This window comes from Notamacropus eugenii, chromosome 3 (genome assembly GCF_028372415.1).
Source record: "Notamacropus eugenii isolate mMacEug1 chromosome 3, mMacEug1.pri_v2, whole genome shotgun sequence".
NCBI classification, from domain to species: Eukaryota; Metazoa; Chordata; class Mammalia; order Diprotodontia; family Macropodidae; genus Notamacropus; species Notamacropus eugenii.
Genome location: NC_092874.1, coordinates 261,313,394 through 261,327,348, shown reverse-complemented (window position 1 = coordinate 261,327,348; position 13,955 = coordinate 261,313,394). Strand labels below are relative to the sequence as shown.

General features: G+C 36.6%; 1 protein-coding gene across 3 annotated transcripts in view; it reads right to left on the bottom strand.

The window, feature by feature from the left end:
• ACSS3 (acyl-CoA synthetase short chain family member 3) overlaps positions 1 to 13,955 on the bottom strand; it is a 261,782-nt gene that overhangs the window by 139,656 nt on the left and 108,171 nt on the right. For 2 of the 3 annotated variants that reach the window (XM_072655479.1, XM_072655481.1), the window contains 2 exons: positions 8,361 to 8,441; positions 5,172 to 5,267 (listed from right to left, as the gene is read on the bottom strand). In XM_072655479.1, the coding sequence (XP_072511580.1) occupies positions 5,172 to 5,267; positions 8,361 to 8,441 (177 nt within the window). The remainder of the gene's footprint in view (positions 1 to 5,171; positions 5,268 to 8,360; positions 8,442 to 13,955) is intronic. The other variant, XM_072655482.1, reaches the window with a different exon arrangement.

The window sequence follows — 13,955 nt, the reverse complement described above, 5'->3', positions numbered from 1 at the left end:
AAATGGATTTGCAAGTGAATTTATCAAACATTTAAAGAACACTTTAGAAAAATTGGTGGAGTTCTACCAAACTCTTTTTATGATACAAATATGGTTCTGATACCTAAAACAGGAAGAACCAAAACAGAGAGAGAAAATTATAGACCTATTTCCTTAATGAATATAGATGCAAAAATTTTAGATAAGGTATTAGCAAAAAGATTATAGCAACTTATCATGAGAATAATATGATAAGAATAATGTGATAAGGTAGGATTTATAACATGAAAGCAGGGCTGGTTCAACATTAGGAAAACCATCAGTATAAGTGATCATATCAACAACAAAACTAACAGAAACCATATGATTATCTCAATAGATGCAGGAAAAGCTTTTGACACAATGCAATACCCATTCCTATTGGAAACATTGGAGATCGTAGGAATAAATGGAGTCTTTCTTAAAATAATAAGTAGTCTCTACCTAAACCTGTCAGCAAGCATTATATGTAATGGAGATAAGCTAGATGCATTTCCAATACGATCAGGGATTAAACAAGAATGTGTATTATCACCACTGTTATTCAATATGGTTAGCAAATAAGAGAAGAAAAAGAAGTTGAAAGAATTAGAATAGGCAAAGAAGAAATTAAGTTATCACTCTTTGCAGATTATATGATGATACACTTAGAGACTCCCAGAGAATCAAGTAAAAAACTACTTGAAATAATAAACAACTTTGGAAAAGTTGTAAGTTACAAAATAAATCCAGATAAATCATATGCACTTCTATATATTACTAACAAAGCCCAACAGCAAGAAATAGAAAGAGAAATCTCATTTAAAGTTATGGCAGACACTCTAAAATATCTGGGAGTCTGCCTGCCAAACCAAACCCAGACACTATATAAACACAATCACAAAATATTTTTTACACAAATAAAGTGAGATCTAAATACTTGGAGAAACATCAGTTGCTCGTGGATGGGCTGAGCTAATATAATAAAATGATAATTCTATCTAAATTAATTGATTTATTCAGTGCCATACCAATCAAACTATCACAAATTATTTTATGGAGCTAGAAAAATAATATCAAAATTCATCCGGAAGAAGAAAAGGGCCCAGAATATCAAGGGAATCAATGAAAAGAAATGCCAGGGAAGGTGGCCTAGCCATGGCAGATCTCAAATTGTATTATAAAGCAGTAATCATTAAAACAACTTGGTACTGGCTAAGAAACAGAGGGGTAGACCAGTGGAATAGACTAGGTACCCAAGACACAGCAGTCAATAACTACAGCATTTTACTGTTTGATAAATCCAAGGACCCCAGCTTCTGGGATAAGAACTCACTGTTTGACAAAAACTGCTGGGAAAACTGGAAAATAGTGTGGTGGAACCTGGGCATAGACCAGCACCTGACACCATATACCAGAATAAAGTCCAAATGGGTATAAGATCTAGGTATAAAGGCTGATAATATAAATAAATTAGGGGAGCAATGAATAGTTTACTTGTCAGATTTATGGAGAATGGAGAAATTTATTACCAAAAGAAACAGGGAACATTATGAAACACAAAATGGATAATTTTGATTATATTAAATTAAAAGGTTTTTGCACAGACAAACCCAATGCAACCAAGATTAGGAGGGAAGCAGAAAATTGGGAAAGAATTTTTTACAACTAGTGTCTGTGATAAAGGTCTCATTTCTAAGCTATATAGAGAACTGTGTCAAATGTACAAGAATTGCAAGTCATTCCCCAATTGATAAATGGTCAAAGGATATGAACTGACAGTTTTCAGAGGAAGAAATTAAAGCCATGTATAATCATATGAAAAAGTGCTCTATATAATTATTGATCAGAGAGATGCAAATCAAAACAACTCTCAAGTACCACATCACACTTATCAGATTGGCTAACATGACAAAACAGGAAAATGGTACATACTGAAGATGTGAGAGAGTTGGAAACTAATTCATTGTTGGTGGATCCAAGAGCTGATTTAATCATTTTGGAGAGCAATTTAGAACTATGCCCAAAGGGCTAAAATATGTGCATACTCTTTGACCCAGCAATATCGCTTCTAGATCTGTATCCCAAAGAGATCATAAAAATGGGAAATGGACCCACATGTACAAAAATATTTATAGCAACTCTTTCTGTGGTGGCCAAGAACTGGAAAATGAGGGGATGCCTATCAACTGGGGAATGGCTGAGCAAGTTGTGGTATATGAATATAATGGAATACCACTGGGCTATAAGAAATGATGAACAGGAAGACTGCAGGAAAACCTAGCAAGACTTATATGAACTGATGCTGAGTGAAGTGAGCAGAACCAGGAGAAAATAGTAAGAGCCACAGTGTTCGTGGACTATTTCTGATACACTTAGCCTTTCACAACAATACAGTCTTAAAACATTTCCAAAGGACTCATGATGCAAAATACCATCCCATATCCAGAGAAAGAACTAAAGAGTGGGAATGCAGAATGAAGCAGACTATTTTCTCTTTTGTTAGTGTTTTGCTTTGGTTTTACTCATGGTTTCTCCCATTCATTTTAATTCTTCTATGCAACAGGATTAATGTGAAAATGTGTTTAATAAGAATGTATGTGTAGAACCCATATAAAATTGTCTCTCATCTTGGGGAGGAAGATGGGGGGAGGGGGAGAAAATGCAAAACTTAAGGAAGTAATTGATGAAAACTGAAAACAAATTAATTTTTAAAAAAAATACAAAAAGAAAATGATGAAAAAAATGTCAAATACATGAGGTATCCAAGAAGGTCAGAAAAACAAGTTTCTTGTTGTAAAATCTTAAAAGTGACTTTTAAAAAGTACAAAGCCAGAACCCCATGAATATACAACATACAGCTAAGAACACAAATGCTCTTAATTTCTTACCCTTCAATTTCTTCCATTTCATGTTTTTCCTCAAATTATTATTATTTTACTTAATCCATAAAATGCACCATATAAAACCAACCCAAGGACAGCAAAAAACAACCACAAAAATCACTCCATTTGGTTTTTCCAAGTGATCCATAATTATAGAGTATAGTAACTATGGGTCACAAAAGTGTGAGTACGCTAAGAAAGTCTACGAAAGAAAGAAATCAAAAGAAAAAACTTTCTAGAGGCACCTAGATGGCACAGGAGACAGAGTGCTAAGACCTGGATTCAGTAAAAGCCAAGTTTCAAATCCTGACTTAGACACTTATTAGTTGTATGACCCTGGGCAAGTCATCTAACCAGATCTCTGCTTCAGTTTTCTCAACTGTGAAAGCAGGGATAATAACACCTACCCCTTCCCCAAAGTAATCGTGAGAATCAAATGAGAGAAGATTTAAAGCTTTATCCAAATCTTAAGACACAATATGAATGCTAGCTATTATTTATCAGATGAAGAAGTAGATCAACTAGTCAACAAGGTTTCATTAAGCACTTTGTATACACCAGCCACTATGCTATGTAGTTAGAATTTGTAACTTCAGAGGTTAGATTTATCCATTAAAATAAATGAAGTTAGACTTCTTCAGCAATTTTATCTTTTAGGTTCTCTTCCCCACCCCCACAAAAATGGATGTTCCCTGAGATAATTTCTTCTTTGAAATACAAACAAAAGGGAAAAATACTTCACAAAACACTACACAAAGTCAAAAATTTACTAGAAATTGAGAATATTTACACATAACTACATGTATCTATATTGCATGTATATATGTGTGTATAGGTGTATATGTGCATGGGTAAATGGATACACACATACTGCCCACCAAACCTAGAAAAGAAGAGAACAGATGTACATATGTATGTATTACCTCTTCCCCCACAAACAACCATGCCACCCTCGCTAGTGCATGACGGGCAATTCATCTGGCCACAGCCCTTTTACTGAGTGCCAAGTTTATAGAAGCTGCTGCCAACAGAATCAAATGTTTTTCATTTACTGGCTTGGTGACCAGTCAGAGCCTTTGAGTAAACTAGAAAACCTGCCAGGTATTTCATTGAATCAGGAACAAGCACATTCACTTCCAGGGCCACCAAGACCCCCTGGGAAGACAGGGCTGTTGTTAAAGGTATGTTATATTCTGTGCAGTTAAATTAAACAAGCACAATATAAGGAGCCTTCTGTTTTCTAGTTTTATTCATGGACAAGTCGATCAAGCAAGTATCCATCTAGTTCAGGGGTTCTTACTCCTTTTCGTACTAGGACTTCTCAGAAAAAAATGTTTTTAAAAATATAAAATAATACATAAGATTACAAATAAATCATTTTAAAATATATTTATCAAAATAATTAAAAAAATCATTGACATCAGGTCAAGATGCCCTGATACAGATTCTATGATTTTCAAATACATATAACATACAAACACACACACACAAAGAGAATCACATTTTAGCTAGACTATATACTTGACAGATCATGGAGAACTAGAGATATAGCATATTCTCTAGGTTAATAATATTTAAGAGGGCAGATAGATCTAATTCTACTCCAGTATCCTCTCTCCCTGAGGAATGCAGTTACAGCTTCCTGTCTTAACCCTCTGCTTCCTCTCCTCAAAAGAATTAATATCTCTTGGAGAAGGATGGGCAGGAAGAGGTGCTAGAAACATATAGATTTTTGTTTCCCTTCAGGACACTTTTCCCCAACCCCATCACAAAATACCCTCCTTCTTGATATGCTTGAGGGGATAGCTTTGTTACATAAATACATGACTGTCAATTAGTTTGCACATGCAAACCTTATTACAATATACCTTATTACACGCAGGTCTGGCATGGACTCAGAGCATTGTCCTTTCTAATGAAGGAGAAATTAGACAGAAGAGCTGGATATTCTGAAATCTTCCCACGTTTTGAACAATAAAAGACTGCAACCAAATTGCTCTTCTCCATAAATATATTTTCATGAATCAATAAAGCAAGAACTTGGTTTCTATTTTTTAGGTGACTTGTATGCATACTAGATCACTTCACAATTAAATCAGGAGATAAATATTTTTACCCTTTTTGTTGTTTTTTGACAATTATAATCTGTTCAGAGGGTTCCAAATGTCTTAGTGAAGTTTTAAGTTTTATTAGATTTGATAAATCAAAACTTCACCAAGACATTTTGGAACATTGTACATTTCAAAAGAATAAAATTTAATTACATTTAATGATGGTTCTGAATGTTACCTCATACAATACAGTTGGGTTCCCATGCAAGAGAGGTCCATAGCAAATATAGGAATGCCCAACGACCCATCCTAAGTCAGAAGCTGCCCACCAAACCTAGAAAACAAGAGGATGACACAAAGAGAAAGTTTTCATCAAAGAGAGTCCATGTTCTCTAGATTTAAAAAATCACCATGACCTCTTCAAGTGACCGGTGCCAAGACAGACTCCATCTAGACCAAAATATTTATTTGTACCATTTTTTGTAGTGGCAAAAACCTGGAAACCAAATAAATGCCAATCAATCATGGAATGGCTAAACCAATTGTGACATGTGAATACAATATAGTAGTATTGTGCTGTAAGAAAACAAACGAGTATGAATATAAGTTATGGAAAGACATACATGAATTAATGCAAAGTGAGGTAAGCAGTCAAGATATTGACTATGATAATGGAAATGGATAATAAAACAGCCACAGAACAATCAAAAACCAGTACTTCAAACTTTCAAAAAAACCAACTCAGACCCAAAAAAGAGATATGAGAAGCTACTGCTCCCCATTTTTGAATACATGCGGGATTCAAGGTTATGAAATACCAAATTTTTAAATATTTTTAAATCTCTTGATTAGTTTAGCTCACTTTTTCCCCCTCTTTTTCTTTTGTTCCTCTAAATATAAGAGATGACTCTCTAGGAGTCAGTACAAAGAGGAATGTGAAAAATTTTAGGTAACATGAAAACAAATATATTTGTTTCAAATAAATGCCTCTTGATAGAGGAATGGCCTACATACTGTAGACCATGAATATACAGTAATGGAATGGTAACACTGCATTATAAACTATAGTCATCAGCTCTTTTGTTTGACCCTGCCCATTTATCACATGGATTTTGTTTCTTTTTATTTCCTTTCCAATAGAATGACAAAGGAGGAAGAGAAAATAGATTTCTGCCCCGTGAAAAAGAAACAACAAATATGTTGAATACAGACAAATGAAGGGAGATGTAAATGTAGTGATGCAAAATTAAGTAAATAGGACCAAGAAATCATTATGCACAATGACGATAATGTTGCAAATGGGCCAAATAACACCAAAGCAATAAAAACAAATCCATGTTGCAAAATTACAAAGAAAAAGTTTATCCTCCAAAAAAGAGATATGAAAAGACACCTCTCCCCACTTCTTTGCAGAAGTCGAGGTTCCCCAGTGTAAAATACACACACACACACACATGCGCACACACACACGCACACAAACAATATCAACAAATAGCATTTAAGTAACACTTTGAGTGATGGCAAATGCTTTCACGTAGAAGATACCCTGATCAATCCACGATCTCCTTGTTGTCAAATCTGATGGCCTTTTTTCAATCCCCATTCTCCTTGACCTCTCTGCAGCCTTTGCCAGTATTGATCACTCTCTCCACTTTGATACTGTCTTCTCTCAGGACACTCCTCCCCTCTCCTGGTTCTCCTTCTACATATTGTACTGCTCCTTCTTTTCTCCTTCACTGGATCCTCCTCCAGATCATGCCCTTTAATTCTAGGTGTCTCTCTGGGTTCTGTCTTGGACCCTCTTCTCTTATTCTTTCATATTACTTCACTCGGTGTTCTCATCATACCTATGGATTTAATGACCATCTCTCTGCTGATTTTCAAATCTACCTTTTCTATCCCAATCTCTTCTGGACTAAAATCTCCCCTCTCCAACTGCCTTTTAGACACCTCAAACTGGATGTCCAGTAGCCATCTCAAACTCAGTAAGTCCAAAAGAAAACTTATTATCTTTTCCCCCAAATATTCAACCTCCTATCTTTCCTACTATAAAGTACAACATCCTCCTCCCAGTTGCTCAGACTCACAGCTTAGATACCACTAGTCCTCACTAGCTCTCATCTGCCATACCCAAGCTGTTGCCAAGACCTGCCTATTCCATTTTTGGAATATCTCTTAAATACTCCTCCTTCTCACCTCTGACACCAGCAGTACTCTAGTGCAGACCCTCTTCTCCTTACCTCATGCCTGGATTATTATATCAGCATACTGGTGGGGATGGGTGGAAATGGTGTTCTGCCTGCCTCAGGTCTCTCCCCACTCTAATCCATTCTCCATTCAGCCATTAAATGATTTTCCTAAATTGTTAGCCTGCCCATGTCACCACCTCACTCAATAAATTCTAGTGCCTTCCTAGTGCATCCAGGAAGAAATACAAAATGCTCTGTTAGTCATTCAAAGCCCTCCTACCTTTCCACTCTTCTTACATCTTACTTCCCTCTATATATTCTGATCCAGTAACACTGGTCTCTTCGTTGTCCCCCACTGCCTTGGCCACTCTCTCTCCCCTACTCAGACTACTGACCTCACTAGCTTCCTTCCAATCCCAACTAAAATCTCACCTTTTATATAAGAAACCTCCCCTATCCCCTCTTAATTCTAGTGCCCTCCTTCTGTTACTTCCTATTCATCTTGTACATAACTCCCTTTGTAGATATTTGTTTACATGTTGTCTCTCACTTTTTATTTTAAGTTCCGTGAGGACAGGGATTGTCTTTTGTCTCTTTTTATATCCCTAGCTCTTAGCACAGTGCCTGGTACATAGTAGGTACTTATAAATGCTTACTGATTATTATTGACTAATTACGATCCTAAGCATTAATGTAATTTTAAGCTTAAAAGCACACTGTGACTTTGGAGATAGCTCGTATTATCTGACCTTTCCAACAACCATGGGAGGTGGGTACTATGCTTCCCTTTTTACAGAAGAGGAAGTTAAGGCCTGAAAGAGGTTAAGGAACTTGCTCAAGGCTGCAGAGTAACTCAGTCACTGTCAGCTTTTTTGTCCAATATAGTCATCAATTCTGATGATGTTTTTTCTCTGCTTTTTTCCTTTATAATTAAAAAAAAAAAACCTCTGTAATAAGGGATAGCATTCTGGAAATGGAGATAATGGAGGGGAAAGATAGGTGATATAAACACAAACATGGGAATATGTATATTTTGGTTCTTTTGTGGTGGAGAAGGCAATTAGGGTTAAGTGACTTGCCCAGGGTCACACAGGTAATAGATTTGAGGTCGGATTTGAACTCAGATCCTCCTGACTCCAGGGCTGGTGCTCTATCCACTGTGCCACCTAGCTGCCAGGTCAAATGTATATTTTTAGTAAGTCAATATACAAATAAAAAAAAAAAAACAATCGCATTACCTCTCCTGGTTTCAGTCCATATATAGAAGACATGCTCCAGTTCAGCATCACTGCATATCCACCAGTAGGTCTGACAACACCCTAAGTAAGAAAACAATCAAAGTTAAAACCAACCAAAGTTTGTAAGAAAGTTTGCTTATTTTCACATTATTCATTTCTCCTCTACAACCTACAGAAGTGGACTGAATGATTCCCAAATGTCCAACGACTAGCACCAAAGCTCTCTTCAAATAGAAAAGACAAGAATAATATCTTATGAAGTTAAAGGATGCATTCCTGTTTTCTCTTGAAAAAAAAAAATTTCCCCAGATATTCTTCAGAGAGGAATTTGCTTGGGTGTTTTGAGAGAAAGGCAGAGAAGAAGCATTTATGAAACACCTACTATGTGTGAGGCACTAGGCTATACGCTTCACAAATATTATCTCATTTGATACTTACAACAACCCTGAGAAGTAGATGTCATTATTATCTCTGTTTTATAACTGAAGAAACTTAGTCAGGCAGTAGTTAAGTGAACTGCCCAGGGTCACACAGCAACAAGTGTCCAAGGCAACATTTGAACTCAGGTTTTCCTGACTCCTAAGTCACTTATTCCTGCTTGCCGCAGTTTCCTCATCTGTAAACTGAGCTGGAGAAGGAAATGGTAAACTACTCCAGTATTTTTTGCCAAGAAGATCTTAAATGGGGTCATGAAGAATCATCCCTGATTGAAAAGGTTGAAAGGTTTCCCGACTCCAGGTCCAGTCCTTTATCCACTATGCCATCAAATTTCACCAATATTAACTATGTAATTTGATCAATTTCTAAAGTTGGAAAACTCATACAGCTAATTCTCCGTACTCGATTATGTGGTGGGTGGCTCTGTGTGTTGTGTTTTTAATGACACAAGCTGTCACTAGAATTCTGTCTAAGGCCAATCTTGTCATTACCTTTGGGGCCACTGAGAACGTTAATTCTCGTGACATTAAGGCATTCTATGACTCACATTCATTTTGTATCACTCAAGGTCTACTAGCATTATTTTAATTATTTAAGATTAAGACACTTTTGATCTAATATTCAAGCATTTACTAAGCACCTACCATGTACAAAACATGGGACGAGGGACAAGAGATATAGAGACAAAACAAGAAAATGCCACATATACAGCAGAATTTTCATTTCTGATGAGGCCTAGTACTTTCATCATCTGGGCCTAGCTCAGCACATATCTGCAATGTCCAAGACCCATGAACACAGACACACTGAGAGACTCAGTAGACTGCCTGTTAAACCCCATGTCAAATATTGGGCTGCATGCATCTTTCATCCACTGTGGATGGCTAGGCCAATCTCTTTGAAATGACCGTAGATTCCATTTAGGAGGTACTGTAGAGTCCTGGGGTCTGATGCAGTTAGTCCAATGCCATTTACCACCAGGAACATTTAAAGAACCATGTCATTTAAAGAGAATGCTTTTACTATTCCTTCTCTATATGGGGCATCTTCCATGGCACTAGTAAAAATTCTTAGGTGAATATTTCTATCTGATTTATGCCTCAGATAATGTTGAAACCCATCACCAGGTATTATCATTAAATGGAATGAAATGACATATTATTGACACACAGAAGGCACTTGAAACATAGTAGGTACTTAATAAGTATTTATTTCATCCTTCTGCTCCCTGAGAGACCTAAACATAGCTATCTTCACGGGCCTATATCTACTGGAGACTGGTGTGATTTTAATATACATACAGAAGACTCTTGATTTGAGGACAGCCTTCAAGATTGAATTTTGTTCCACCAAAAGATTTTGGGAAGTTGACAAATAGTAGACAGTGAGATATGACATTCTCTGTGTCTCTCAGTGAATTGTGTGATTGTGAAGACATGGTGTGCTGTAGGAAAATCATCTCTAAGAGCCTCCTAGGGTCCCCTCTCCTGTTTTTATTATACTGGAGGCAATCCATTACAGACAAAAAATGTTGGAAAATATTTCTAGAACTTCTAGTATAATTCATCTTGGAAAGGATTCAAGGCACGCTTGCCTTGTAGTAGATTCTGCTCTGTAGTTGGCATTTTGCTAGCAAACCTCCATTACTGTGCTTTTTAATCTAGTGCTACAAGCAATTTTTTCAAATCAAAAGACAATCAAACACTAATGAATAATTTGGCACTTCAAAATAAAAACTATTAGTAAATTCATTAATTAATCACAGATACTTAATTATCTAATATTTTAGGAAAGATCTTCTAACTTAATAATATTAAAAAAACCTATCCTATGAAAACTTATTGAGTAGAATCCCATTCAGAAATTCTAAACACGTGCAATTCACATTGCCATTAGATTCAGGCCCATTATATTTTGTTAAAAAAGCAGTTGTGAAGGAGCGGCATAAGCACAGAGGAAAGAAAACTGGCCTCAGTCAGCAAGAATTGGATTTAAGTCCTGCCTGTGAGCCACACTAGCCATGTCACCCTGGACAATTCATTTCCCTGTACCCTGTCTTTATTCAGTCATTTCAGCTGTGTCTGACTCTTTGTGACCCCATCTGGGGTTTTCTTGGCAAAGATCTTGGTGTGGTTTGCCATTTCCTTTTCTAGCTCATTTTACAGATGAGGAAACTGAGTCAAACAGAGTTAAGTAACTTGCTCAGGGTTACATGGCTAATAAGTATCTGAGGCTAGATTTGAACTCAAGAAGATCAGTCTTCCTGACTCCAGGCCAGACATTCTCTGCATTACCGGTGTTACCTAGCTGCTCCTGGGTAACCCAATAGATTGTACAACAGTCACAAGTCTGGATAAGTTTTCTACACTAATGAAATCACAGATCTGGACTTTAACAAGCAATGATTGGTTTAATAGAATAATAAGTAGGATTCATGATTAACAAATTTCAGTTCTAACATACACACATACTTACACATGTCCATGTATCAGCAGAATGAAAAAAGGATTAACTTTTTTCTGAAGTTACTAAAATTGGTCCTCTCTTCAGGAACCACTAATAAAACATTGGTCTCAAACTGGGGAACATATTCTCCCCTCGCTCCCCCACCAACAATTCCTGGCATCTTCCCTGGCACCTGTAAACTGTTTCCTGGGCTAGATGATATGGTTAACATGCAGCCTGGCTCTCTGGAGCACCAGGACAATATCCTGCACAGGTGCAGGTTCCAATTTAAACTGAAAAGTTATTTTTTCCAAAGCCTTCTCATTCGTCCTCCAAGGATGTGGCTAATTATTTTATCCTCCAGAGAAGTTGTCTTTTGGCACAAAACCTTGATTAATTTGATGTTAATCAACTCATGAATACTTTTCCTCTAAAAGCAATTATTCATTTTGAGGGAGAAAAAAATGGAGCATTTCCTCAAAAATAACTTTTGTAAATGATCGTTACAAAGACAATGCCTCAGTTGTTTTTATGGTCCATGCTCTCAAATACTGTCTTGCATCTTAGAGGAATCCAGGGGTAGAGATAGAAGGGACCTTAGAAGCCATGGCCAACGCTTTCATTTTACCAATGAGAAAGCTAAGGTCTAGAGAGATAAAGTCATTTGCATAGGATCACATAAGTAGCAAGTTTCTGAGGTGGGATATGAACCTTGACCCTCCTGTCATCAGGTCCAGAACTTGAGTTAAGTCAGTAATTCTAAAAATTACAACAAGATAAATTCACAATTTATACAGGACTCAGACAAACCAATGGCAATGTTAATTTTATCTAGTCTCTCCTCTATGAAAATCCAGTAGAAAGGAAATTTGAATGGCTAAAAAAGAATGATGGGCTTATTATTGCAATATGTTTACGTAATATATTATGTTTCTATTATAGCATGCTTATTAATGTCTGTACAACATTTTAAGCTTTTGCAAAGCACTTTATATACAGTGTCTACTTTGATCATCAAAACATAAAGTACCACAAATGGGTGCTATCATCTCCATTTTACAGATTGAGAAACTGATACCTACAGAAATCAAGGGTTCCTCATGCTCATGCAACAAAATATATGTGAACTAAATAGATTTTCAACCCACCAGAACTCCAAAATCAACATTATTTCCATTCCTTTACGCTCTCCCTGTCTCTCTCTCACTCTCAGACTACACTGTAACTAGATTGTTTTTAAACCTCCAATGTAAATAAAACCTGTAAATTTTCAACTTTGCTCACAAAACCGATGATGTCTCCACCACCCACATTTGTCCATATCCTCACAGCTGTAAAATGGGGATAATCTTGTCTTACCAACATGAAAGAGCCATGCATGGAAAAAATAACATCATATATGTGCAAAAGCGTTTTCGAATGGCAAGAACCATAGAAATTCAATGCCTTCCAATGGCATGATTCCTTTCTGTAGGGCCAGCTTCCTTCTATTCATCCCTTTATTCATATCTTTAAAAAAAGCATTAACAACAAAATAATCAGAGTACCCACGGAAGGGTAGCCAACAAAGAAAAATGGATAAGGAATACAAAGTAGGGAAAACAAAATATTTCATTTCCTTTCTGCTACCTGATTTTCCTAGGTGTGACATACGGAACAGTGTTCACTTTCCAGTCTTAGAGACCATCATCAGAATTTTAAGAGACCTTGGAAATCATCTAATCCTTCTGTTGTGTCATGGATAACTTTGGCAGCATCAGGTAAAGACTATGAACTCCATTCTCAGAATAATGTTTTTAAATAATTGAAGCATATGGTAAATTTCAGTTCATGGTTAATAAAAATAAATATAGAATTTTTTCACATCAAAGTTCACAGATCCCCCCAAATCTATCTACAGACTCCAGGTGAAGAACCCTGATCTAGTTCAACTACCTTATTTTACAAGTAAAGAAAGTGAAAGTGAACTGATTTACCCCTCCTATAACTGATTACTCAAAAGGTTTTTTTAAGTCCCTTCAGTGATCCAATAAATTAAACAAAGTTAAGAAGTCCCCACCACGTGTCAAGCACTGTCCTAGATGCTAGGGATGCAAACACACGAGTTAATGGAGGCTAATCCACGTATATCTACTCATCCTGTGAAGCTCTTAGCCGAGTGCTATCATAACTCTGGCACAGAGGGTCTGTCCTTCCTTTCTTTTGGACATCATGAAGGACTCACTGGAGCATTTGTGCTTATAATTTCTGACCCTGGATATACATTCAACCTATCCTCTCTTCCTGTGATGAAAGAAGAACTCAATTTTCTTCTTTCTTCCCCAATTTCTAGGTGCTACATTTTACTCGTGTTCTTCAGAACTCCTCAGTGGTTAACTGTTATTGATGACAGCCTGTTCATACCCATCATGTGTCCTTACATTGTCCTCTCTGCAACAGCAATTTTTCATTCTGTGGAGATTGATGTATTCTATGTTAATATCTGACTAAAAGAAGCTACAATTCATTTTTTAACTTCCTATCAATTAGGCTATATCCACAAGTGTTCAAAGTACCCAGATGAAAGCATTTCCAAGTAGCTAGACGTCTCACATCGTTTGTTGAATAAACAAATGTATACAGGTAAGACATCTGGATGAATTAATTTCCCACTTTTCATCGCCCATAGTCACACTAGGATATCAATATTCATGCAACTATTCATGCGGTTGG